This window comes from Sciurus carolinensis, chromosome 1, assembly GCF_902686445.1.
Source record: "Sciurus carolinensis chromosome 1, mSciCar1.2, whole genome shotgun sequence".
Lineage (NCBI taxonomy): Eukaryota > Metazoa > Chordata > Mammalia > Rodentia > Sciuridae > Sciurus > Sciurus carolinensis.
In genome coordinates, this window is record NC_062213.1 from 94143782 (window position 1) to 94171562 (window position 27781).

Below are 27781 nucleotides of genomic sequence, written 5' to 3' on the forward strand. Positions count from 1 at the left end.
AGCCTCCACTCCCTTCAGACATTTCAATGATGAGACTCCCCTGGGGCTGCGTCGGATCCTCTCACAGTCCACAGACTCCCTCAACATGCGGAACCGAACCCTGTCGGTGGAATCCCTTATTGATGAAGGTGAGTGTGCCCAGAGCCTGGGGGTTACCTGAGGAAGATGAAGAGGGGATGGAATGAATGGCTGGTGGAAGCATCCTGGGAAGGGCAGGAAGAGAAAGAATCTAGAGAAGGCCCCAGGACCCAGAGAAGAGAATCTGACTGAGTTGCCTCTGGTGTCCAGGTGCAGAGGTGATCTACAATGAGCTGATGAGTGACTTTGAAATGGATGAAAAGGACTTTGCAGCCGATTCCTGGAGCCTTGCTGTGGATGGCAGCTTCCTGCAGCAGCACAAAAAGGAGGTGATGAAGCAGCAGGACGTCATCTATGGTGAGCACACCCACTCTCGTCTTCCTCTTCTTCACCAGCTCCTGTTTTTCTGTGTCTTACTTTCTGTCAGCTCCCACCTCTTGAGACCCTTTGCCTCCTAACCTATTGGCCTCTGTGACCCTGCCCAATATCAGGTATTAGGTTTCCCCCTCAGCCACAGAGCCCAAGAGGTTCTATGGCCCCATCTTTTTTTTTTTTTTTTTTTTTTCTTGATATCAGAGACTGAATTCAGGGGCACTTGCATTTAACCACTGAGCCACATCCCCAGCATCCCCTGCTTTTTTTAAATGTTTTATTTTGAGACAGGGTCTTGCTAAGTTGCTTAGGGCCTTGCTACAGTGCTGAGGCTGTCTTTGAACTTGTGATCCTCCAACCTCAGCCTCCCAAACTGCTGGAATTATAGATGTGTGCCACCACACCTGGCTACGAGGCCCCATCTTTATCTTTTCTTCAATTCAGTCCTCATTCTCTCCCTCTTCTATGCCTAGTACTAGACTGGGGACCGTGGGGAATCTAGACACGTAGAAGACATGTGATTCTTGCCTGCAAATAGTTTATCATTTGATGACATGGCATAAAGAGAAAAATAAAAAAAATAGAAAATTGTCTAAGCAGAGTGCAGTGGCACACGCCTGTAATCCCAGTGACTTGAGAGACTGAGGTGGAAGGATTGCAAATTCAAGGCCAGCCTCGGCAACTTCCTTAAATCCTGTCTCAAAATAAGAAATAAAAAGGGTTGGGGTTGTAACTCAGTGGTAGAATGCCCTGGGTTCATCCTCAGTACTGAAAGACAAAATATTATCGAAGATCACAATAATGTAGATATTAACCTGAAAGGGACCAGTCTAGGGCCCCACAAATCATGGCCACTCCAGAGCAGAAAACCAAATGTTCCGTTGTCCCTACAGAGCTAATCCAGACAGAGCTGCACCATGTGAGGACGCTGAAGATCATGACCCGCCTCTTCCGCACCGGGATGCTGGAAGAGCTACAGTTGGAGCCAGGAGTAGTCCAGGGCCTGTTCCCCTGTGTGGATGAGCTCAGTGACATCCATACACGCTTCCTCAGCCAGCTGTTAGAACGCCGACGTCAGGCTCTATGTCCTGGCAGCTCCCGGAACTTTGTCATCCATCGCTTGGGTGACCTGCTCATTAGCCAGGTGGGAAAGGCAGGACCCCTGGGTAAGGTTCATGGAGCTGTGACTGGAGGGGAGCACTTCTTGTTTCCAGCAAAACTCTGGGGGCTGAAGGGGCACTGAGGGGAGCTGGAGGAGCAAGAAGTCAGCCTTTCGGGCAGGAGGCCAGAGGTGTGTCCAGGGAATAAGCTGTGGCTTTGGGAAAATGCTGACCTAGCATCACTCCCCTGACTTCTAGTTCTCAGGTCCCAGCGCAGAGCAGATGCGGAAAACCTACTCAGAGTTCTGCAGCCGCCACACCAAGGCCTTAAAACTCTATAAGGAGTTGTATGCTCGAGACAAACGCTTCCAGCAGTTCATCCGGGTGAGCAAGCCATTTCAGGACATGCTCAGAGCTGCCTCTCATGGCCCAAACCAGCCCCACCATTCATGGGGGCCAGTTAATCCATGAACTGTACCCATGAAGGTCAGCCATTCACCCCTGTTATGGATCTGTCCACTCCTTGGTCCTATCAATGGTCACTCCTCATAGTAGCACAGTACTTCGTGCTAGTTCCCCACATATTTCTCACTACCTTATAAGGTTGGTCCTCACCACAGACCCGTGGTGCTGGTATTCCCTTGTCCCAGACCCTGTCACCTAGGTAGATGGTAAGGCCAAGGCAGTGCCAGTGCCAGAGCTCAGGCTCCAAGTTTTTCTGTTACCCTGAGTCCTGCCTCTTCCCTTTCAGAAAGTGACCCGTTCAGCTGTGCTGAAGCGGCATGGGGTCCAGGAGTGCATCCTCCTGGTGACTCAGCGAATCACCAAGTACCCAGTGCTCATCAACCGGATCCTGCAGCATTCCCATGGTGAGCAGGACTCGGAGGGTGTGGGTGGAGAGGCTTGCCTCTGATGAGGAAAGGCTCATGGTGGCCCTCCAAGGCATGGAACCTTGGGTAGCTATATAGGTATAATCCAGACCCCCTGGGAATCGGGGCTGGAGTGAAGCCAGCTGCGCCATGCCCTATGCCCACCCTCTGGCACCAGGGGCTGAGGAGGAGCGCCAGGACCTAACAGCCGCACTGGGGCTAGTGAAGGAGTTACTGTCCAATGTGGACCAGGATGTGCACGAGCTGGAGAAAGGGGCCCGCCTGCAAGAGATCTACAACCGCATGGACCCTCGGGCCCAGGCCCCAGTGCCTGGCAAGGGGCCCTTTGGTCGAGAGGAACTTCTGCGGCGCAAGCTCATCCATGATGGCTGCCTGCTGTGGAAGACAGCAACGGGTCGCTTCAAAGGTCAGTGACCTGACTCAGCAAGAGTTCAGAGTCAGAAGGTGGAAGATACATCTACCCTTAGGATCCCTCTTGTGCAGTCCTATTCCGGGGCAAGACTCAGTGGGAGGAAAAGACATGGTGTCTGTTGTAGCAAAAGTCTCAAATGTGCATTTAATATCATGGACCAGAGAGGAACTTATCAATATGGATTCATTTCCATGGTCCTTGCATGCTCAGAGAGCCACCAGCTTTATTTATTTATTTATTTAGTGCTCCTCAGGGTTGAACCCAGGGCCTCATACGTGCTAGGCAAGTGTCCTATCACTAAGTTACATACCTGGCCGAAGAGCCATCAGTTTTGGTGAAGAAGATACAGAGCAGAGGACAAGATCAGGGCAGTTGATTACCCCTTCTGGATTCCCAGCCACCAGAGTTTTGAGAATGCAACAAGGGAAGTCCCAGAGGAGTGGACTGAACCCAGGGAAGGACAGGCAGGGCAGAGGAGAAGGGACATGTTGGAGCGCAGGGCATACTTTCCCAGGACTACTTTCTAGAATTTGTCTGTACCTGCAAGTCTTTCCTAACTAAATCAGGGCAAATAAAAAGCAAGCCTCAGCTTTGGGGATGAGGAATGGGGGATAAAGGTAAACTGTGATACCTGAGGCCAGAGTCTGCCTGAACTTCTCCATGGATGTCATGAAATCTCTCCTCCCTGGGCCTGGATATTTGTCAGTCTTCACCAGCTTTTTTTCCTCCATCCCTTTCTCTCCTTTCCATCCCTCCCACGCAGCAGCTAAGAATATAAAGCATGGGGGGTTAAAAATAGCAAGGCTGGAGAGCTCTATTTCTGAAGGCATTTAGCAAAATCCCTCCTCTTCTGTGTGCCCACAGTTTAGTAAGATCCCCAAGGGCGAAGGGTGAGTATGTGTTTTCTTGACTGTGACATCCAAGTTTTATAGAATTGACCTTTGTTTCCTCCCTCCCTCTTGGAGTGCAGACCTCCACCCCCAAGGATCTGAGAGCCTAGAGGGTGGGGCAGAAAAGCAAAATGAAGCAGATCCTGCCGGGGTTGCAGGGGATGGGATTGTTCAAAGACAGATGCATGGGGGCTGGCCTTTCAGTCCTCCTTTAGTGGAAAGAAACTAACTTCTTCCTCCCTACCGAGCACAAAGTGGGAAGTGGGAATATGTTGGGGTAGGGGGAATTTAGGTCAGATACCTAAAAAGATCTTAACACTAGTTAGATGTTAGACTTAAAGTCTGAAAAAAAACAGCCCCTCTTGTTCTGGGAATCTTATGACTCACAAAAATCTTGGACCTGCCGAGTATGCCACTGTGACTCAGAAGTCCAGGGCAGAAGGATCAAAAGTTTGAGGCTAGCCTGAGCAACTTAGCAAGACCCTATCTCAAAATAAATTTTTTTTATAAAAGAACTGGGGCTGTAGCCCAGTGGTAGAGTGCCCTGGATTCAATCCCCAGTAGAAAAAAAAAAAAAAAAAAAAAATCTAGCTGGGCTCCGTGGCACATGCCTAAGTGCCCATCAGCACTGGACATGGATGGATAAAGAAAACGTGGTGGGCCATGCATAGTGCCACAGGTCTGTAATCCCTGCAGCTTGGGAGGCTGAGGCAGGAGGATCACAAGTTCGAAGCCAGCCTCAGCAACATAGCAAGGCCCTAAGTAACTCGGTGCTGTCTGTAAATAAAATATTAAATAAAGGGCGGGATGTGGCTCAGTGGTTAAGCACCTCTGGGTTTAATCCCCAGTACAAAAATATACATATATATATATATCTTGGGCTTATTTGGAGGTGGCAGTGCATGCCTGCAGTCTTGACTATGAGGGAGGCTGACGCAGGAGGATCACATGAGCCCAGGGGTTTGAGACCAGCCTGGGCTGTGAGACCCACAGGAGAAAAAAAAAAAAAAAGTAAAATAAAACCAAAAAATCTTGGGCCATATCATACAGGAAAATGCATGTGTGTTCTATTAATGTGTAAAAATGTGTTTGCAACTTCAGAGGGCTTATAGAGCCTCTGAAGCAGTGGATACCCTAGGGATCTGTAGACCCTTGCCTAAAAAACGTGAATCAGCTGGAGAAGGAGTGTTCTCCAGAAGCACTGTGTGATCCCTTGTGGTCTCTACCAGCCCAAGAAGCATTTCATCTGGTAGCATCTTTTTTTGCCCTCCATCTCTATACTCCCAAGAATGGGGTCTTAAAAAGGTGTGGTAAGAAACCAGAAGGAAGAGAAGCCAGGGTGAAGGGGAGTTGGAAGTTCTAGTTGACGTGGTAGGCCTAGTCCCTGGGAAAGAGGGGAATATCTGCTTAGACCCTTTAGTGTTGACCGTTTTCCTGCCTTCATTCCCCAACCAGATGTGCTGATGCTGCTGATGACAGATGTGCTGTTATTTCTCCAGGAGAAGGACCAGAAGTACATCTTTCCTGCCCTGGTGAGACCTTCATGTTTTTTTTTGTTGTTTGTTTGTTTGTTTTTTAAATTTTTTTGTAGTCGTAGATGGACAGAATGCCTTATTTTATTTGTTTATTTTTAATGTGGTGCTGAGAATCGAACCCAGTGTCTCGCACGTACTAGGCAAGTGCTTTTCCATTGAGCTACAGCCCCAGTCCCATCATGTTTTGTTTTGTTTTGTTTTTTTGATACCATGGATTGAAGCCAGGGACACTTGACCGCTGAGTCACATCTCCAACCCCTTTTATTTTCTATTTTGAGACGGGGTCTTGCTAAGTTGCTTAGTACTCATTAAGTTGCTGAGGTTGGACTTGAACCTACAAACCTCCTGCCTCAACCTCCTGAGTCTCTGGGATTACAGGGATGCACCACTATGTCTGGCTCAATCTTCTTTCTTAACACAGATAAAAGTTTTAGACCCTTCTTGCTTTCTTCCCCAACCCCAAAAGAGCCCTGGAAGACCTCCAGAGTCAAACAACTATTGTTGTAGCTGTTACATTAATGTGATAAAAAATAAGAATAGCTAACAGATACTTTTATGGCATGCAGGCCCTTTTACACTTATGAGAAAGGTATAAAAGTCTTACAGAATCGTTATTTCATAGATGATGAGAGTAAATCTGGAAGTTAAATAATTTGTCAAGGGTCATAGAGTCACATGCATTTCTAAGTATTTTTTCTTTTTCTTTTTCTTTTTCTTTTTTTTTTTTTTTGGTACTAGGAATCGAACCCAGAAGCACTTAACCACTGAGACACATCCCCTCCTTTTAAAATATTTAATTAGAGAATATAATTAATACATTTTAATTAGAAAATAATAAAATATTTTACTTAGAGGCAGGGTCTAACTGAGTTGCTTAGGGCCTTGCTAAGTTGCTAATGCTGGTTTTGAAGTGATCCTCCTGCCTCAGCCTCCCAAGCCTATGGGTTTACAGGTGTGCACCACCTCACCCAGCTCTAAGTTTTTTCTAGATGACACTAAAGCCTGGGCTCTTAACTTATGTTGTAGATATCTTCTTCAATCCTTAGGACATTCCTGGATTGAAGACCTAAATATCTCAATATTCCTAGGCTTAATTTTTCCTTTCCCCTGACTGGCAGGACAAACCCTCAGTGGTATCACTGCAGAATCTGATTGTTCGGGACATCGCCAACCAGGAAAAAGGAATGTTCCTGATCAGCGCAGCCCCGCCTGAGATGTATGAGGTGCATACAGCATCCCGGGATGACCGGAGCACCTGGATCCGTGTCATTCAGCAGAGTGTGCGCGTGTGAGTGTTGTTTGCTACCTGTATGTGTGTATGGCCTCCTTACCTACAGCATCAGTCCCAGGCCGTGGTACTCACTGGAAACAGAACCAGCATTCAGAGGTGGCGGCAGAGACTCAGGGAGAAACAAGATGGGCCAAAAAAGGAAAGGTCACCTATGATCTTTATGTCCTACAAAGTCATATTTTATATGCTGACAAGCCCAACTGCCCTTCAAATGCAGCATGCTCAGAGCTGTCACATGTGGTATACCTGCCAACCAGCAGGGTTTTTCCACTTGCATTAACATCTTGGTGTGTAGGCACAGGGTCATTATTTGAATTATTGCATTTTACCTTTATTTTCTAAAGATGAATGAAAAAGAGGCTAAGGAAAGCATTGATACTAGAGAGAAGAAGAGCAAGTCTTATAAACAGACTTAATAATAGAAGCAACAAGGAAATTGGTTGATGTGTTCAATCAGCAAATCTTTAGAGCACACACTAGATTTGGGGCTGTATGTTTAATTGTGATAGGAAAAGAAATCAAAGCACAGTGAAATGTTGAAATTGAGAAGTGTGGTAGTGCTCACCCATAATCCTAGCAACTAGGGAAGCTGAGGCAGAAGAATCACAAGTTTGAGAACAGCCTGGGCAACTTAGCAAAGATCTCATCTCAAAATAAAAAATAAAAAAGATGGGGATGTAGCTCAGGAGTAGAGCAACCTTGGGTTCAATCTAGTATTAAAAAAAAGAAAAAGAAAATTGCAACAAAGAACTGTTAAGTGTTTTGTTTTAATCACATGCTAGAATCTGAGCTATACCCCTAAACAGGATTTTGATAATCTTTATATCCTTTAAACACAGACAATCAGTGAAAAGAAAAGGAGAGGTCAAGAATGAATGACATCAGGGCATGAACTGAGGAGTCTTATTAGAAGAGGGGAGCATAGCACATGTGTGGGAAGTGAGGGAAGGCTGGTACCTGGTATCTAACCTAGTGTCTTCCTACAACCCTATCCAACCTGTGACCCCTCCAGATGCCCATCCAGGGAGGACTTCCCCCTGATTGAAACTGAGGATGAGGCTTACCTACGGCGGATCAAGAGTAAGTCCACTGGGGCTGGGGTTGTGGCTCAGTGGTAGAGTGCTTGCCTAACATGTGAGGCACTGGGTTTGATCTTCAGTACCCATAAAAATAGGTAAATAAAATAAAGGTATTGTGTCCTTCTACACCAACAACAAAAAGTATACTTAGGGAACTTGTCACATGATTTATGACATATCCACATAATGGAATACTACACAACTATTAAAAGATGAGATAGCTCCATGAGGGCTGATGTAGACCTAAAACCAAAATACATTAAGTGAAAAAAGCAAAAATTTAAACAATGTAAAATATATGCTATAATTTGTTTAAAAGTAATGTGGATAGCTAGGCGCAGTGGCATGTGCCTATAATCCTAGCAACTAGGGAGGCTGAGGCAGGAGTATTGCAAGTTCAAGGCCCTGAGCAATTTAGTGAGACCCTGTCTCAAAATAAAACATTAAAAGGTCTGGAGATATGGCTCAGTAGTTAAATGCCCCTGGGTTTAATCCCCCGTACTCCCACAAACACACAAAAATGTGGGACTGGGACTGTGGCTCAGTGGTAGAGTACTTGCCTAAGCACACATGAGGCACTGGGTTCAATCCCCAGCACCACATTAAAAAAAACTTTATGACCAAAATAAAGGTATTTAAATGTAGATAGATATAATTACATACATATTTTATGTGTGTAATATTACTAGAAAGATATTACTATGGCTACCTCTGGGAGAAGAAATTAGGAAGACCAGGGTTGGGCAAGTAACTAACTTTTTCATTATGGAACCTTAATATTAATTAGGGTATATATGGCCTAACTGCTATACAGAAATACCAACAAAAGTCCCTTTTAAAAAAAGTCGATTATTTCTCAGCTAGACACAGTGCCACATGCCTGTAATCCAACAACTCAGGAACTGAGGCAAGGAGGATTGCAAGTGTGAGGCCAGCTTCAGCAACTTAGTGAGACTCTGTCCCATAATAAAAAGGACTGGGACTATAGCTCGGTGGTAAAATGCCTCTGGGTCCAGTCCCTGGTACCGCCCCCACCCCCCAAATGTAGATTATTCCTATTTAAGAATTAAGTAGGATGTGTAAATTAGTGTTACAACTCTGCCATCTTCAACATCAACTTTCATCTCTATATCCAAAGTAGTTACTTCAGCCCCACCATTGTATCTGCTTCTCAGCTGGCAGGGAAGAATAAAGGAATGAGTTTATTCCCCCTTTTTTTTTTTTTTTTGTAAGGGAAGAGCTGGAAGATGCTTAACAAATCCAAAGGCCAGAATTTAGTCACATGGGAATGTCTAACTGTAAAACAGGTTGTCATTAACTGGGTAGCCATGTGTCCAGATGAAACTTGCATGTATTCTTTAATTAAAGGAAGATGCAAAGAGTGAGGTGGGCAACCTACAACCTTTGCCATGAATCTTCTTTTGTTCTTAAAACAAAAACGTATGTGTCACTTTTCTCCAAAATAATTTTTTTCTTAAATGCCAAAAAAAAAAAAGTTAAGTCCTGCCACTCTGCCTAGCCCCTCCACTGGCTCTTCTGGGGACCCTCTGGGCCCTTCTGTGTGTTCATCTGTTCCTTGTCTGCAGTGGAGCTGCAGCAGAAGGACCGCGCGCTGGTGGAGCTGCTGCAGGAGAAGGTCGGGCTGTTTGCTGAGATGACCCACTTCCAGGCAGAAGAAGATGGCGGCAGCGGAATGCCCCTGCCCACCCTGCCCAGGGGCCTTTTCCGCTCAGAGTCCCTTGAATCCCCTCGTGGCGAGAGACTGTTACAGGATGCTATCCGTGAGGGTGAGGGAGCTCCTGGGGTAGAATCCAGGCTTGTACGCTTACCATCAGAATGTGGACATGTGGCAGATCTGGAAACACACAGAGCTGAGGCTGTCTACCCCCCGTCCATAAACACCCCTGAGTGCCCATCCTATGCCAGTTCCTGGGGAGCGGGGCAGGATAGAGAGTTTGTCCTTGATATTGTTGGACACCTCTCATTCTGCACATGCTTGTGCACCCCATTGGGCATCTTCAATGACTTTTGTCTCCTGTGTGATTGTGTGAGTTAAACTCCTCTGTCTTACAGAGGACTTGCCCTGGGTGGCTTGTGTGTTGGGTGAATGGTATATACCTTATAGGGGTCTCTGTTCTTCCTGTCCTTAACCTTCTCTTCTTTCCCCTCAGTGGAGGGCTTGAAAGACCTGCTGGTGGGACCTGGAGTAGAGCTGCTCGTGACACCCCGAGAATCAGCCCTGCCCTTGGAACCAGACAGCGGTGGTAACACAAGTCCTGGGGTCACTGCCAGTGAGTGCCAGGACATGGGACTGATGTAGTAGGTGGGAGGAGCTAAAGATACTGGGGCAGTGCCAGGGATGGAGTGGGGTCAGGGCCCTGGGAAACTGAGCTCAACCCATCCTTTTCCTTCTCAACAGATGGTGAGGCCAGAACTTTCAATGGCTCCATTGAACTCTGCAGAGCTGACTCAGACTGTAGCCAGAAGGTGGGTCCTTGTGAGGTTCCAGGATGTGGCTGGAGGTTGGGCAGGGGACAGCTGGCCTGTGGGTGCTCAGCACAAAGCTATCAAGGGCAGACACCAGGGATTTGCGGGTCTGCTGACTTCCCACCCTTGCCCTTTCTGCAGGATCGAAATGGAAATCAGCTGAGATCCCCACAAGAGGTGAGATAGGAATATGATAGTATAGGAACCTGAAGGGAGGGTATTCTCAGCCTGAAAAATTATAGCCCAATTTGGAGTGGTGTGGGGGACAATGTGTATACTTCAAAGTGTCTCTCCAGATCCTGTTGTCCCCACACCCACTCTTGTTCAACTTCTGGGCAGTTCTCCCATCCTGAAGCTTGGGCCCTGTTCCCACCCTCTCCTCTGTCCTCAGGAGGCGTTACAGCGGTTGGTCAATCTCTATGGACTTCTACATGGCCTACAGGTCAGTGGACAAGGACTACAGTTAGACTGGTGGGGAAGAGCCAGGCCAAAGATGCCTATGTAGATAGGGTATCCTAACAGGCTTGGAGGTTGTGGGGAAGGGATAGAAGGCACCAGGGTTCCTGATATACCTACCCTTCTGTCCCTGCCCTACCCTCAGGCGGCTGTGGCCCAACAGGACACTTTGATGGAAGCTCGTCTCCCCGAGGGCCCTGAGCGGCGGGAGAAGCTGTCCCGAGCCAACTCTCGGGATGGGGAGGCTGGCAGGGCCGGGACAGCCCCTCTGGCTCCTGAAAAGCAGGCCACAGAGCTGGCACTGCTGCAGCGACAACACGCACTGCTGCAAGAGGAGCTGCGGCGCTGCCGAAGGCTAGGCGAGGAACGGGCCACTGAGGCTGGCAGCCTGGAAGCCCGGCTCCGGGAGAGTGAGCAGGCCCGGGCGCTGCTGGAGCGGGAGGCGGAAGAAGCTCGCAGGCAGCTGGCCGCCTTGGGCCAGACTGAGCCACTCCCAGCTGAGGCCCCCTGGGCCCGCAGGCCTCTGGATCCTCGGAGGCGCAGCCTCCCAGCAGGCGATGCCCTGTACTTGAGTTTCACGCCCCCTCAGGTAAGGCAACTTGGAGCAGTAAACTGACCTGGAGTGGACATAAGGGTCTGCAGAAGTGAAGTCAAGCAACAGATTGGAAGAATATTAAGATTCTGGTTGGAGCTGTGTGCGTGGGGTCACAGGCACACTCCTGTAATCTCAGGGACTCCAGAGTCTGAGGCAGAGGATCCTAAGTTTGAAGCCAGCCTTGGCAACTTAGGGAGACCCTGTCTCAAAATTTTAAAGAAGGGCTGAGGATATAGCTTAGTGATAGAGTGCCTCTGGGTTCAATGCCCAGTGCTGTTTAAAAAAAAAAAAAAAAAAAAAATTGGTTAGAAAACAAAAAGTTTCAACAGGAGCGGGGATAGGTGCTGAAGGAAATAGTCACCCGAAAAGATATTGGTTGATGGGGAATCTATCAGAGGGGAGTCATTGTTGAGAAGAGAGTGGGTATGGGGGTTCAGCAGGAGACCCTGCCCCCAGGTAAGCAGAGCCTGCAGTCTTCACACTGCTCGACTTCTAACCCACTGTGTTTTCTGCCTACTTTCCACAGCCCAGCCGAGGACATGACCGCCTGGATCTGCCTGTGACTGTTCGTTCTGTCCACCGACCCTTTGAGGACCGTGAGAGGCAGGAGCTGGGTAGTCCAGAAGAGCGACTGCAAGACAGCAGTGACCCTGACACCGGCAGTGAGGAGGAAGGTAGCAGCCGTCTGTCTCCACCCCACAGTCCACGAGGTAAGACCCTGGTGGGGACATGGAATAAAGGCAAGCTATTTCCTGGGTACACAAGCTCTTGGACTGCGGCTTCCAGATGGGTGCTAACTGACCACTGAGGTTCACAGTAACACTGAGCCACATCTCCAACTCTTTGTATTTTTTATTTTGAGACAGGGTCTCACCAAGTCGCTGAGGCTGGTTTTGAACTTACATCCCTCCTGCCTTAAGCTCTCAAACGTCTGAGATTGTAGGCATGTACCACTGCCAAACCACAGTAACTCTTGAGAGGGATAAAGGACTTACTATTTTGCCTGATAAGGAGTTGGTGGTGGTACTCCAGGAAGCAGAGTGGTTGGTGACTCTCAACTTTTTCAAGAAGAAACAGATTTTTATTTTATTATTTTTTGCATTGCTGGGGATCAAACCCAGGGCCTTGTGCATGCTAGTACTTGCTAGGCAAGTACTCTACCACTGAGCCACACTCCCAACCCTAGAAATAGAATTTCAAAGTAAAACAATCACCAGGCAGGTGCAGTGGTGCGTACCTCTAATCCCAGCAGCTCGAGAGGCTGAGGGAGGAGGACTGCAGGTTTAAAGCCAGCCTCAGCAATTTAGTGAGGCCCTACGCAACTCAGTGAGACCCTGCCTCTAAATAAAATATAAAAAAGGGCTGGGGATATGGCTCAGTAGTTGAGTGCCCCTGGGTTCAACCTCCAGTACCACACACAAACATAAAGTAAAACAATTTCAGAGATCTCCAAGTTCTAACATTACGTTCATAAAATACAAAGTAACCAACTGGATTGATTCCTTATTATAATCTTAAGTGTTTTGTATTTTATTGATCAAATTGTATCTGTGTGTGCTTACGAAGTACACCAAGTACCTAAGTGGGTTTATGCTGCTGACAGTGGACAAAGGTTTTCTCCCCGGAGGAGTCATCCCTCCACGGCTCTCAGAGGCCCCCAGCCCATGGGTGGGAAGGCTTCAGTGTAGGGGTACAGTTCCCCATGGGAGACTCAGTTCATTCACTGCTTTACCCTGTCCTCTTCAGACTTCACTCGAATGCAGGACATCCCGGAGGAGACGGAGAGCCGCGATGGGGAGCCTGTGGCTTCAGAGAGCTAAGGGGGCCCCTCTCCCCTGTGCTGCACCCCACTGAAGAACATTACTGAGGGGGGCAAACCTTGGTGACTCCAATCTGCCAATGATGAGGGAACGATTGAAAGAACTGCTGATTGTCCTTGCCAGCTCTTGGAATCCTTGGATACCTGGGGCCATTTAGCAAGCTGGGGGATTTAGGCCACAATATCCCCTTGGTGGCATCCAAAAACGACACCACAGATGCCAATTTTTCATGCCTTCTTCCCTCTACTTTAGGAAAATTTATTTATTTATTGTTTATTAGTTATGGGGGGAGAGGGGAGATTTAAAGGACCAGGGACATGGGAACCAAGCCATAGGGATCAGGGGGCCTTGTCCTTTAACACTATACTGGGGTACATTCAGGCTTAATCATGCAGTTGATGGGTTCTAGCCCTGACACCCTCCCCAGCAATACACATCTTTGACAAGAGGCTACAGCCACAGGACCCTACTGCCCCTTTAAGGAGGGCTGTGGGCAGGGCCATATCCCTCTCCCTGCTGCTCTCTTCCACCTCTTACTACTGTTCTTCCTTCTCTCCATCCTCCAGGAAACCCCAGGGAGATAACCTGGCTTCCTAGAGTTGATGGCCTAGAAGTTAGGGTGGCCATAATGGTTTATTGGGGGTGATGGAGAAAACCCACAGGGACCAGAATGTTTTACTGTTCTTTTCTTTTTTGTACCAAAGCCAACTGCACGTGTTTTATACTTTTAAGAGAAGATTGTAGGCAGTTAGAGATCGTAGCCTTCTATTTCCACCTCTGAACTTGAGAGAGGAATGGGGAGACAGTGACTTCTCCCTTCATCTATAGTAATGGGGCTCCTATCTGACCCTCTTCATCAGCCATTTGGAAAAAGTTCTAGGGTAGGTTGGGAAATCTGTGTGAATCCTGACTTTGTCTCCCACCTCGGCAACCATAACCTGAAACCTCAGAGTGAATTTGGGGGATTTATCAGTGGACTCCCCCAATGCCCACCAGCTCCAACCATTTTTCTGCCAATATGATTGTTTAAAAAAAAAAAAAAGGAAAAAAAAAAAAAAAAGGAAAAGGAAAAGATCAAGCAGGGAAAATTAAAGACCTGAAACCCCGTAAGGTGCTGTCTTGTAATATCTGCTCATTCTGAGGGTGATGGTAACAGAGCAAGCCAGGCAGTGACCCAGATTCTTCTGTATGGGTCTCAGCATCTCACCAGAAGGGCCCTCTGCCTCACTGAAGAGAGGGGGCACTAATGAATGAAGCTGCTACAAATCTTTTAAAATGCACAATTATTTGGACATGGTGGCACACGCCTGTAACCTCAGCTACTCAGGAGGCTAAGGCAGGAGAATCCAAGGTCAAGGCCAGGCTGGGTACTGAGTGAGATCCTATTTCAAAATTAAGAAAAAGGGCTAGCCAGGCACAGTGGAGCATGTGTGTAATCCCAGCAGCTCAGGAGGCTGAGGTAAGAGGATCACAAGTTCAAGACCAACTTCAGCAACTTAGCAAGGCCCTAAGCAACTCAGTGAGACCCTGTTTCAAAATTAAAAATTAAAAGGGCCGGGGAAATGTGGCTCAGTGGTTGAGCACCCCTGGGTTCAATACCCAGTATCAAAAAAAAAAAAAAAAGTGGTGGCACTGAGGTTCCAGCAGCTCTTGGGGATGCCAATATTAGAAAACTTATTTTCATCTTATTTGTATGCTGTGCTCAGAAGTCATATCTGCTTCTTGCCCCATTTGGCACAGTTCCTGTTACCCTTGCCCCTAGTGTCACTGAGTTCAAGTCCAACCCCCATCCTGCTCTGATCTGTCGCTATGGTATCAGCCTAAAATGGAGCTCCTCATTGGCTCTTTGCCTCTGGTTTCAGTTCTTGTTTTTGCCTCATGTCACTTCTTGTTTCTGGATGATACCCTTCACTTGGGCCACAGGGGTGGGGAATGCTTGGGGTTATGTTCATGCTGTTGTGCATGCACATGCTGCTGGAGCCTGTGGAGTAAGATGAGAAAAATAGGGCTTAGGACCCCACCTAGAAAGAGGACTTTAAATTGCTGGGGGATAGGTTTGGCACAGCCAGCTCCCTCCACTCAACCAGCATCTGGATCTTTCAAGGAGCTTTATCTCATTGGTTATGGGAATCCTAAGAGGTAGAAAATGTCCTCATTTTATATGCTTGGTGCAAAAATGTTGCCAGGCCAAGAAGGAGCCAGTCCTAGTTCTAACCCTTCATTTCTGCCCCTGACCCCTTAGCTACTCTACTTAAAAATACCAAGAGCTTCAAGTTTCAAACACACTGACATGGGCCTCAGCAGCTGCCTTCCAAGTCACCCAGAAGCAGCTAAGACCCAAACCTGTAAAGGTGGAGTGGAAGGAGAAAGACTGGTAGGGATGAATGGGGGTGGCAGACGGCATCCAAAAGACCACCAAGAAAGGGAATGCAATTCCTCCCCCACCAAGTCTGGAGAGAAATGGGGAACCCTTGAGATATCCCAGAGCAGGTGTGGAGAAGCCCACAAGTCCCTGGAGAGCAGCATTGCTTTAGCCCCAGTAGTGCCATTCCTGTACATAAGCCACCTCCTAGTCTTCAGCTCCAAAACGTGGTCCAAAGCATATCTCTGATGTGCTTGTTCCTGATAGCAGGATCCCTCCCAGCTCTCACCATTCTGACCCTGTCACTTCTGTAATTCTACTTTTGAAAACTCAGATTGAGGGCTGGGGAGATAGCTCAGTCGTTAGAGGTAGAGTGCTTGCCTCGCAAACACAAGGCCCTGGGTTTGATCCCCAGCACCACAAAAAAACAACTCAGATTGAACCTCTCTCCCTCCTGGTGCTTTTTAATCTTTTGTTATTATTTGTTCTGGTGATTGAACCCAGGGGTGCTTTACCATTGAGTCATTTCCCCAGTTCTTTTTAATTTTTTTTTTTTTTTTTTTTTTTTTTTTAGTTGTAGATGGACACAACGCCTTTATTTTTATGTGGTGCTAAGGCTCGAACCCAGTGCCTCACACGTGCCAAGCAAACACTCTACCACCTAACCCCAACCCCAGCTCCTCTTTTTAATTTCAGTTAGTTTGAGACTAACCTGAGACTTGTGACCCTCCTGCCGGGGTGTGAGCTCCTGAATCACTGAGATTTATAGGCATGCTCCACCATGCAAGGCATCCTACTGCAGTTTCAAAGCTCTGGCTTTATGCTCCAGGAGCCAAGCCTGCCATTGCCTTCTTTCATTCCTAGGGGAGATCCAAGCCTGCTGTGTCCAACCCTGCTCAATCTTCCTGTTCCCCACCCCTTCCTCTCCCACCCTCCTCCAAAGACAAATGCATTCATTTGTCTCTGACTTGGACCTTCGTAAATTTTGTCAATATTTACCTCCGGTTCCCATAAAGCCAAGATGCCCCCAGAGGAGCCAATATCCGGAGGCCAGCCAGGCCATCAGAGGAGCTGCTGGAAGAGGGATACTGAAGTAGGGGAGGATTTTCCATCTTCCTGAATTGTCTGGGAACTGACCTGGAGTTTTGGAACCAGTTTAAACATTATCAAAAAGAGGAAATTAAACATCAAGAGGCTAATTAAATCTCCTTCACATTGCTTAATATGTTATGAATTGGGTGACCTCTTCTCAGCAACTGAATGGTACTGGGGCAGGAACGGGAACCTGGAGGCACTTGGTTTCCCCTTCAGAGGGGGTACTACTGCTCTGGACCTTGAATGGCTGGTGTCCTGGGTACAAGGTGTGCCAGAGAGCTTGGTCCTGAGGACAGTGGAGGAAGCAATCAAAGTTGGGACCTCCACCCTGTCTTCGCTCCACCCTTCTTTCCAGTACTGTCCCCAAAACTCCCTTTTTTTTTTTTTTTTTTTTTTTTTGGGTACTGGGATTGAACCCAGGGCCTTGTGCATGTGAGGCAAGCACTCTACCAACTGAGCTATATCCCCAGCCCCCCAAAACTCCCTTATAATGGCTAACAATCATTAAAAACAAAGGGGAGCCCTATGTCTTGGAGACCTACCTTCAAGAGAAGCTTACTCCTCATTTTGGGGGGTGGGTACTAGGGATTGAACTCAACCACTGAACCACATCCCCAGCCCTATTTTGTATTTAATTTAGAGACAGGGTCTCACCAAGTTGCTTAGCGCCTTGCTTTGCTGAAGCTGACTTTAAACTCTGAATCCTCCTGCCTCAGCCTCCTAAACTGCTGGGATTATAGGCTTGTGCCACTGTGCTGGCCTCAGCCAGTTATTACCTTTCAAATCCTAATTTAAGGAGAGACACAGGTAATCACAATCAGCACCAAGGATTTACACCAAGGGTGTGGTAGGCACTAGGGATTCTAGCAAGACCCCAAACCTGGCATCTCAGGTAGCTGCAGGGAAGCTACAACTTTTGAGTCTGAGTCTTCTGTAGGCACCCCTAAAATGGTAAGAAGAGGAGAATGGCCAGGGGAAGGGGACATTTTAAGCATTGGTACTATAAGAGATAACCTGTTTAGAGTGGGGTGGGGGGAGGACAGACAGGGAGATGGGCACTGACCTCTGATCCATTAGCCTAGACCCCTGTAGGGAAAATTTCCTGAAAATTCTCACAAAAGGCAGAAATGGAGCAAAAATTGCCCCACACTGTACTGGAGGTGGAACTGGGATAAAAGGTCAAGACGATCCGTAGGTAATCCAGAGGTTTATTCTCAGTTCCTCTTCTTTCCCACCTCTATAAACTCAGTTGCACCCAGCCCTTCCCACAGCCCTGGCCTCCCCCATTCCACCACACCCAGAGCTGGTGATCAAAGGTCAGACTTTCCCTGAGGACACTGTAGCCTGGCAGAGAGGGCAGCTTAGAATGTGTGGATTCTGCACCTGTAGATCCCAGGAAAAGGAGAGTATTCAGCTTATACCCTTCACCCAGGTGTCCCTTTGTCCACGTTCATGAGCAGAGTGGAAGGACCACTCTCCTGGGCCGCGCTCACCACCCACTGCTTGCCTACCTCCTTTAGGGCTACATGTTCCACCCAGCTTGGGCCTTGGGGCCACAGCCTTGAGCGCAAATCCCTGAAGGTGTCTGCCAGAGCCCGCCGGGGCTCCCGCCGTAGGAGACAGTACAACACAGGATTGAGGCAGCTGTTGCTGTGGGCCAGGCAGGTGGTGACAGGGAAGACATAGGTATGGATGGTGTAGAAAGTGCTGTTCCAGGGCACCAGGTCAAACTTCACTAGGACACCCCAGAGAGTGACCACATGGTTGGGGAACCAGCAGAGGAAGAAGGAGGCCACCAGGATACGAACAGAGCGGGCCACAACTCTGCTGTCCTGCCGTCGTCGTTGCCGCCGTCGCAGGAAGGCCAGCAGCAGCAGGTAGCTGGTGGTGATGATGCCTAAAGGGACCACGAAAGCCAGGACCACCCTCTGCAGTTGGTAGGCTCCCAGCCAGTACCTGCTGGGGAAGCGCAACAGGCAGAGGCGCACACCCCACACCTCACCCTCAGACCCAAAGATAGCTGTGGGCACTGTCACCAGAGCAGCCGCCACCCACACTGCCAGGGTTGCCACACGGGCCCCGAAGAGTGAAAGGTGGGTGCCTGGCCCCACAGCCATGGCCACCACCCAGTATCGGGCAACACTCAGTGCTGTGATGAGGAAGATGCTGGCATAGATGTTGAGGACAGTGGCTGTCAGGACCATCTTGCAGAGGGCACTTCCAAAGGGCCAGTGGAAGTCCAGTGCTGACTCTGCTGCCCAGAAGGGGAGAGTGAGTGCCAGCCCCAAGTCCGCCAGAGCCAGATTGAAGACGAAGGTGTCAGAAGGTAGACCAGAGGCTCGCCGAGCACAGTTACCCAGTACCCACAGCACAGCCAAATTTCCCAGCAAGCCGATGACTCCTACAATCCCATAGGCCAAAGCAACCGTGACCCTGAGGGCAAGAAACTGGACAGGCATCCCAGCATCGTCAGTGCTGCCTCCAGAGGTGTTGACCCAGAAGAACGTGGGTAGAGGGGAAGAGGTATTGGGTGTGGGCATTGCAGGGCATCAGAGGTTGGTGTTGCTGAATAGAAGAGCCAGCAAGTGCCTGCCAGACTGGCAGGGGGCCACTGTAGGCTCTCAGCAGGAGGCTCAGGGTGTAAGTGCTTCTCTGGGGCTCCAGCTGCCAGGAGCTTCAGCCCACACCCATACCTCAGAGGGAGGGGTGTGAAAGGAACAGCCTGTCTGCTCCCTGTTGGGCAAGGCCAGTAGTAGGTGGGGCATATTAAGCAAGGACCTGACACTTGGGGATAAATGTGTGTGTGTGTGAGAGAGAGAAAGCTCTATGCAATGAGGAAGAGGAGAAGAGGGAATTATTTCACTGTGGAGGGCAGCCCCAAGTTTGCACCCCAGGGAGATAGCCAGAGATTCCCTGGCTCAGGAATGACAGGAACCAAACCAAGGCCTCATACATGACAGGATAGCATTCTATCATTGAGCTACATCCCTAGTCATTTCAATTGTTTTTTGTTTTTAATTTTGAGACAAGGTCTCCCCCAAAATGCCCAGGCTAGTCTCAAATGTGTGATCCTCCTGCCTCAGTCTCTCAAGTCTGTAATCCCAAATGTGTGCCACTGCTCCTGGTTTCCCTCTACACCCAACAGTGTGCAGAGGCCTCCTTTGCTCTCTTGGGTCCCAGGGAAAGGGATAGGGAGGGGGTGTAGAGGCAGGGAATCAGAACAAGTGTCTGACAGAGAGGAGGGAGCAGAGAATCTCCATCTGCTATTCACTAGCTGTGTGCCTTTGGGTGAGTTATTTTACTTTCCTGAACCTGTTTTCCTTGCTTAAAAGTTTCAGGGGTTAACTGGGTACAGTGGCATGTACTTGTAATCCCAGCTACTCAGGAAGCTGACACAGGAGGACCACAAATTTAAGGACAGTCGGAGTAATTTAGCGAGATCCTTTTCCCTCCAAATAAAAAGGACTGGGGATATAGTTCAGTGGTAGAGATCTTATCTGGCATGCATGAGACCCTGGATTCAATCCCAGCACCACAAAACAAAACAAAACAAAAAAAAATTTTTTTCAGGGTTAACCTAGAATGGCGGCACACTTGTAGTTCTGGCTACAAAGGAGGTTGAGGCAGCAAGATCACCTGAATCCAGGAGTTTTGAGGCTACCCTGGGCAACATAGCAAGACCCAGCTTCACAGAGAGAGAGAGAGAGAGAGAGAGAGAGAGAGAGAGAGAGAGAGAGAGAGAGAGAGAGAGAGAGAGAAGTGGGGGAGGGGCCTAGCTCAGTGTAGGGTGCTTGCCTAGCTAGCATGCACGAAAGGTCCTGGGTTTAGTCCTGGCGGGGAGGGGTTGTTTTTCAGATAAAAGTCTCTGGCTGGGCATGTTGGCAATCCCAGCAGCTTGGGAGGCTGAGGCAGAAGGTTCATGAGTTCAAAGCCAGCCTCGACAATTTAAGTGAGGCCCTTAGCAACTTAGTGAGACCCTGTCTCTAAAATATTAAAAATGACTGGGGGTATGGCTTAGTGGTTATGTGCCCCTGGGTTCAATCCCCAGTACAAAAAAAAGTCTCTGTTTAACAAAATTGGTGTAATGAATTAAGATAATACATGTGAGACAGCACTTTGTAGTCTATGCATGAATGACTACTATTTCAAAGGAGAAGTTTGGGGTGTTTGTGGTGGAGGGGAACTGCATACGGAGCAGCTATTGTCATCATGCCCAGGGCACAGTGCCAACTAAAACACAGGTTGGAATTCATCTCAGCAGCAAGTGGCCTTGAGGCTAAGCACAGGGAGGAAAAGGAGAAAGGAAATCACAGCTTCCTGTTCCCCCTCTGCTGGGAACACTGGGCCTGTGAGGACCTAGGTGGACCTTGGTATGCCCTCAGTTCTTTTCCTGCTCTGCATTATTTTGTCTTTCCAGCCTGTGTCACCCCCACTGCCACTTTACCTTTTCCACTCTGATCTGTGTAGCCAGAGTTCAACAGTAGCCCCACTTTCTCCTCCCTTCCCCAAACCCCATTTCAGAGCTACAGGCCCTAAGACATGCTCTCACCACACCTCATCCTGTCTCCCCATGATCTCAGTCCCAACTGGAAAAAATGCCTCCCTCAGTCATCACCTTTCATTGACCATATCTCTGCAGAGCAGGAGCTGCACTTAGGTAAAAGAGAACGTGGAAGGTGGGGAGGTAAAAGAGTGAGGCTTCTTCACAGATTCCAACATATTCAACATCTTGCCCTCTGCTGGCTAATTAAGATAATGTTTGGGGGGTTTGTTTTTGTTTTTCCTTTTTGGCAGAGCTGGGGATGCAACTCAAGAAGGCTGGGCAAGCACTCTGCCCCCAGTCCCAAGATAATTTTTTTTCTTACCAGGGATTGAATCTAGGGGCACTTAACTACACCCTCAGACCTTTAAAAAGGTTTTTATTTTTTTTGGTTATTTTTTTTTTTAATTTTTGAGACAGGGTCTCACTAAGTCCTTAAGGACTCATTAAGTTGCTGAAGCTAGCTTTCAACTCATGATCCTCCTGTCTCATCTCCTGAGCCAGTGGGATTATAGGCATGCGACACTGTGCCCAGTCCAAGAAAATGTTCAATGTTTAGTTTTCTTGGGGTGTTGGATCTCTTCAGGACAATAAATCATCATAAGACTTGATGACTCCATATGAGAAACTCAGAGGTGAGAGAGTTGCAGTCTGGGTGCCAGGAGGTTTGGGGTTTTGAACCAGGGATGAGTTTTGAAGGGGATGACAGGGAAGAATGCCCAGTCCTGGGTCAGGTGAGCCCCGTGGGCTACCACCTGGCCTTACAGACTGCTTCTGGGTGACTTTGTGCCAGTCACTTGCTCAGGGTCATGTCTACTCTTCTGCCCACCCAGAATTACCTTAACAATCTGGCAATCAAGAAAACTTCAATGCATTGGATTTATTTTCTCTTCATTAAAGAAAAGAAACTGGACCAAAATTCCAGGTTTCTGCTGTCCCAGAATATCTGATCCTCTGATTTCTAACTTCTTCTTTTAATCTTTTAAAGCATAAAGGAGAATTTATTACAATGACTTAAGAGTATCTTCTGGAACACACAGGGTAATGGGGTCCGTGGAGATAGGAAAGATAAAATCACTGCTAGATATGCCACCTGGAGCAGAGAGCAGTGGAGAAATACTAAGACCTCTCTCCTCCTCCAGCCTCAAATCTGTTACAGTCCAATTGGCCAAACCTAATAGGAAGGCAAGAGAACCTGGAAAACACAGCATATAACAGTCAGTTCCTATGGGATCAAGAAAAGTGTAATGAATAGATTTGAGGGAAAAGATCCAATAACATACACTTCCATCAAAAGAAAAAAATATGGATTTGTTATAGGAAAATATGTGATCAGAGTTTAGGAATTCTCATTGGAGAATATTATTTAAGTGGTACAGTTTTTTTAAGAAGATTTTTAAAGGTCACAAGATAATGAAGTACTGATTCCTTAATTCTTTTTCTTCCTCCTTACTTCCTCTCTCTTTTTCTCCTCTTCTTTTTTTTTTTTTTTAGCCTTTATGCATTACTTGTCTAAAGACTTTCCCTTTGTATAGAGGTGAGGCCCCTGACTGGTCACGTCTAAGAACCTCATTTTTGTAGTACATTGTTCTTTCATTCACTAATCATAGCATTTCTATGACCTCACAATGTGCCAGGCACTGTGCTAGATTCTGGGATACAAAAATAAAATATGGCTGTTCTCCATGTAGTGGTGCACACTCCTGGCTACTATGGAGGCTGAGGCAGGAGGATGACAAGTTTGAAGCCTAATTCTAGGAGCTGATCCGGATTCGTTTAGTCCAATTTGCAATATAACCATCTTAAGCTGGATGTGGTAGTGCATGCCTATAGTGTTGGCTACTCAGGAGGATCATGTGCTCAAGACCAGCCTGGGCAACTTAGTGAAATGCCATCTTACTTTTTAAAAAGTCTATGTGTGTATGTGTTTAAATATCTATATATATGGAGAGAGGGGAAGACAGAGATCAACCTCCATCTCTTCCCTGCAGTTGGTTCAAGAACCAAGGTTTAAACCAATTGCTCATCACTACTTGATACTGCTCAGGTGACCACTGTTAGTGCATATGTTGGTCCAATCAGACAGAAATGGAAGAAAAAGTTTTATTCTGAGTAGCAGAGAGGATTTCTTTTTCTTGTTGGACCTAACAGCATGTGCCCTAGCTGTGCCTTTACTCATCTTGTCACCACGAAGGAAGCCAATCTAAGTATCAGACTTCCATGGAGGCAGATAGAACAGAGAAATTGAGCACACACTATAGATACCTAGAATTGAGGACTGGGGTTGTAGCTCAGTGGTAGAGCGCTTCCTAGCATGCGTGAGGCACTGGGTTTGATCCTTAGCAGCGCATATAAATAAATGAATAAAAAAAAAAGTCTATCAACATCTAAAAAATATTTTTAAAAAGACATCTAGCATTGAGAGATAATACATTTCATTATTGTTTAAGCCATTTTGAATTTGGTTTTCTGTTATTTGTAATGAGAAACATCCTGGCTTGAACCAGAAGGGATAAAGGATTGATGAATAGTAATTTTTAGGGTAGAAGGGAGCAGAGACTATGTTTACTGAATTTATTATTTACATTAGTAAAAGAGAGATGGTAGGCATACTCATCTCTCTGAGCAGAGTGCAAATATTCTAGTTGTAGGATTTTGGGAAAACTGGAGTTCAGGGATTGGTGGATTTTTAGATATTTAAGTAGAAAGACATTATTTTTAGAAGATGGTTACTCTGGTAAGACCTGCACTCAGTGGCCAGTTTATTGGCAATTGTCTGACTTCACAAAACAAGGGGCTGACACTGATTGGATGATGTTCACTTAGGCAAACTTGTGTTGACTGATTCAACAAGTATAAAACAGTTCTAGTAGCTACTTATTACCATGCCTACAGAACAATTAAATCAATCTAAGTTCATGAGAATTTTTTTTTTCTTTGTACTAGGGATTGAACCCACAGGGCGCTCAACCACTGAACCACATCCCCAGTCCATTTTTAATGTTTTATTTTGAAACAGAGTCTCACTAAGTTGCTGAGGTTGGTTTTGAACTTGCGATACTTTTGCCTCAGCCTCTGGAGCCACTGGAATTACAAGTGTGCACCATGCATGCTGCCATGCTGGCTGAAGTACTTTTTTGGTTCTCAGGAAGAAGTATCTCTTCCTATTCAAGGTCAGTCTTCCATGTGTGTTCTGATTTTGTTTTTGCAGTACTAGGGATTGAACCCAGGGGCGTTTTGTCCTTTTTAATTATGAGACAAGATTTTGCTAAGTTGGGGAGTCTGACCTTGAACTTGAGATCTCCCTGCCTCAGCCTCCTGAATCACTAGGATTATAAACATGCACCATTGCCCCTGGCTCCATGTGTGTTCTTAAATCCTTTTCTTTCTAGATCAGTGTCCACTGTCACTCCCTTCCTCTCAGGTTTTCTATAATGTCTCTTTTATTGCCAGTAACAAAAATTTCCCAAGTGTCAATTAGTGATGACACAGACATAGGAGGACAGGGTGAAGTTGATTATGCCAGAGTCCTTGAAAAATTCTTACCCTTTTGTCTCCCCATGTCCACCTTCTCTTCCTGGTCTCCACTGCAGTGTGTGGGAATATTGGCCTGAAAGTTTAGGGGCCTAAATGCAATTTTACAATTTCAGTAGATTTGAATAGATTCAGTGGAGGTAATGGAAAGACACAGTACAGCCCTCAGGGAAGTTTAATTCTTCTTTTGCTTCTCATTGGGTTTCTGCTTCTGTCAGCACAAGTGCTCCACTCTCCTGCTTCTGTACACAGACTAGACCCCTGCCTGCCTTCCCCCCACCATGTATAGGGGAGTGAACCCAGGAGTACTCTGGAGTACCATGGAGCTACATTCCCAGTCCTTTTTATTTTGAGATAGGATCTCCCTAAGTTGCTGAGATTGATCTTGAACTTGAAATCCCCCTGCCTCAGTCTCCTGAGTAGCTGGAATCACAGGCATGTGCTTGATGCCTGGCGCTCTCCCTGCTCTTCTTGGGTATACCCAAAGAATTACCCAAGTACTGACACCCTAAAGTGACTACCTAGGCACCAATGACTATGATTGACAACCTGTAGTTCTCTGGTTCTCAAAATGCTTGCAAAAAAGTATCTTCACAGCCTTTCATTTAGTCATGTAAGTGTCCCTTGTTTACTCTTGTGTAACCATTAGGTTGTAAAGAGACCAGGATTATCTTTACAGAACCTGTGGAGGGGAAGAATCTGTAGAAAGGGCTGTGACTGGTACAACCAATTAAACAGCACATGCCACTTCTTTGCCTACCTTGCATGCACTGCCTTCTCATACATGTAGATCTAAAAATGCCTCTTCCAGGGCTGGGGAGATAGCTCAGTCGGTACAGAGCTTGCCTTGCAAGCATGAGGCCCTGGGTTTGATCCCCAGCACCACGCAAAAAAAAAAAAAAAGATGCCTCTTCCATTAACGTAATTCAGTTCTTCTCTTTTCTTTCTTTTTTCCTGCTACTGGGGATTAAACCCAAGGACATTTTTTCCAATGAGCTGCATCCCCATCCTTTTTTTTATTCTTTATTTGGAGACAGGGTTCACTAAGGTGCTTAGGGGCTCGATAAATTGTTCAGGCTGACCACAAACTTGTGATCCTCCTGCTTCAGCCTCCCTGGTCACAGGGATTACAGGCATGAGTCACCACACCCAGCTGTGATTCAGCTTTTTTGTAAATAACTATGAATACATCCATCCTCTTCAAAGAAAAATAATCTAAAGGCGAGTTCAGTATTGCATCCAGAGGCAATGTACTGGAGCAGTCTTAATCATTCTACAATCTGTAGGTGATGTCCATTCTTCCCCAGATATATTGTAATCAGTTCCAGATATGATCTTTTTTATATCTTTTTTTAAAAAAATTATTTGTATTGTAAACAAATGGGATACATCTTGTTTCTCTGTACATGAAGTAGAGGCATATCATTTGTGTAATCATACATTTATCTTTTTTATATCTTACAACTTCAGGAAATAAGCATGTAGCCAGGTATGGCAATCACATCTGTAATTCCAGTGACTCTGGAAGCTGAGGCAGGAGCAACTGAGTCTGGGCAACTCAGTGAGACCCTGCCTCAAAATAAAAAATAAAAAGGGCTGAGATATAGCTTAGTGGAGTGAACTCAGCACCCCTAGGTTTAATCCCCAGTACCAAAAAAAGAAAAGAGAAAAAAATTAAGAACCCAGACATCAGACATCTGATGTTCAATAAGAGAGGAAACACAGATGATTATTTTAAAAATTTAAATATTTTCAATTTTTTGACTTTTATAACTTTATTATAAGTTGACAAATTTCAATTGTATATGTTCATAGGATACAAATTGATGTTGTATATAGGATGTGGAATGATGAAATCAAGCTATTTAACATATCCATCATCTCAAATACTTACCTTTTTTTGGGGGGGGGTTACTGGGGATTGGACTCAGGGGCACTCGACCACTGAGTCACATCCCCAGCCCTATTTTGCATTTTATTTAGAGACAGGATCTCACTGAGTTGCTTAGCATCTCATTTTTTTCTGTGGCTGGCTTTGAACTTGTGATCCTCCTGCGTCAGTCTCCCAAACTGCTGGAATTACAGGCATGTGCCGCCACACCTGGATTAAATACTTATCTTCTTTTTTTTTTTTTGTGGTAAGAATGTTTAAATTTACTCTTCCCAATTTGAAATATACAATACACTATTAATTTTAGTCACTAGGCTATCATACATGTCTAAAAAAACCTTTACACATAATAAGTGAAACCTTATACTCTTTGACCAACATCTTCCCTGTCCCCCAACCACCCAGCCTCTAGTAATCGCCATTGTACTCTCTGATTCTATGAGTTCAATTGTTTTAAATTTAGCATGTGAGATCACACTATTTGTTTTTCTGTGCCTACCTTTTATTTCATTTAGCATAATATCCTCTAGGTTCATTCATGTTGTTACAAGTGACGGAAATTCCTTTCATTTTCTTTTTATTTGAGATGGGTTCTCACTACGTTGCCAAGGCTGACCTTCAACTCCTGGGCTCAAGTGATTCTCCCTCCTCAGTCTCCTGAGTAGTTGGGACTACAGTCATTCACCAGCACATGTGATTCATTTTCTTTTTAAAGGCTGAATGGCATTTCATTATGCATATATGTAGCATTTTCTTCTTTTTGGAGCTGGGGACTGAACTCAGGGCCTTGCTTATTCTAGGCAAGCACTCTACCAATGAGTTACATCCCTGGACCCCAGTCATTTTTATTTTGAGACAGGGCCTCATTAAGTTGCCTCCCCCCACCCCCCCACTGGCCTCAGACTTTCGATTCTCCTGTCTCAGGCTAGCTAGAATTATAGGCATGTGCCATCACACCCAACTCCAACCCCCACCATGTTTTCTCTTTCTTTTCTTTCTTTTCTTCCTTCCCTCCCTTCCTCCCTCCATTCCTTCCTCTCTCTTTCTCTTCCTTCCTTTCCTTCCACAGGCATGTGCCATCATACACAACCCCAACCCCCACCATGTTTTTCTTTTCCTTTCCCTCCCTCCCTCCCTCCCTCCCTTCCTTCCTTCCTTCCTTCCTTCCTTCCTTCCTTCCTTCCTTCCTTTCCCTTCCCTCCCTCCCCACTCCCTCAACCAGAGATTAAACCTAGGGGCACTTAACCACTGAGGCACATCCCCATTCCCAGTCTTTTTTATATTTTTATTTTGAGACAGGATCTCACTAAGTTGCTTAGGGCCTCACTAAGTTGCTGAGGCTAGCTTTGAACTT

General features: G+C 46.6%; 2 protein-coding genes across 13 annotated transcripts in view; one reads left to right on the plus strand and one right to left on the minus strand.

The window, feature by feature from the left end:
• Arhgef2 (Rho/Rac guanine nucleotide exchange factor 2) overlaps positions 1 to 14507 on the plus strand; it is a 53933-nt gene extending 39426 nt beyond the window's left edge. For 11 of the 12 annotated variants that reach the window (XM_047535212.1, XM_047535356.1, XM_047535308.1 and 8 more), the window contains 17 exons: positions 19 to 128; positions 289 to 435; positions 1344 to 1594; positions 1809 to 1934; positions 2302 to 2419; positions 2598 to 2846; positions 5198 to 5274; positions 6396 to 6565; positions 7581 to 7648; positions 9234 to 9434; positions 9819 to 9938; positions 10067 to 10134; positions 10276 to 10311; positions 10526 to 10576; positions 10736 to 11179; positions 11712 to 11895; positions 12932 to 14507. In XM_047535212.1, coding sequence (XP_047391168.1) covers positions 19 to 128; positions 289 to 435; positions 1344 to 1594; positions 1809 to 1934; positions 2302 to 2419; positions 2598 to 2846; positions 5198 to 5274; positions 6396 to 6565; positions 7581 to 7648; positions 9234 to 9434; positions 9819 to 9938; positions 10067 to 10134; positions 10276 to 10311; positions 10526 to 10576; positions 10736 to 11179; positions 11712 to 11895; positions 12932 to 13005 — 2494 coding nt within the window. In that variant the 3' untranslated portion in view covers positions 13006 to 14507. The remainder of the gene's footprint in view (positions 1 to 18; positions 129 to 288; positions 436 to 1343; positions 1595 to 1808; positions 1935 to 2301; positions 2420 to 2597; positions 2847 to 5197; positions 5275 to 6395; positions 6566 to 7580; positions 7649 to 9233; positions 9435 to 9818; positions 9939 to 10066; positions 10135 to 10275; positions 10312 to 10525; positions 10577 to 10735; positions 11180 to 11711; positions 11896 to 12931) is intronic. The other variant, XM_047535271.1, reaches the window with a different exon arrangement.
• A 3271-nt stretch (positions 14508 to 17778) lies between these two features.
• Rxfp4 (relaxin family peptide/INSL5 receptor 4) lies at positions 17779 to 19187 on the minus strand. The gene has a single exon (XM_047536066.1). The coding sequence runs from the start codon at positions 19000 to 19002 to the stop codon at positions 17887 to 17889; it is 1116 nt and encodes a 371-aa protein (XP_047392022.1). The 5' UTR covers positions 19003 to 19187; the 3' UTR covers positions 17779 to 17886.
• Positions 19188 to 27781: the final 8594 nt, after the last annotated feature.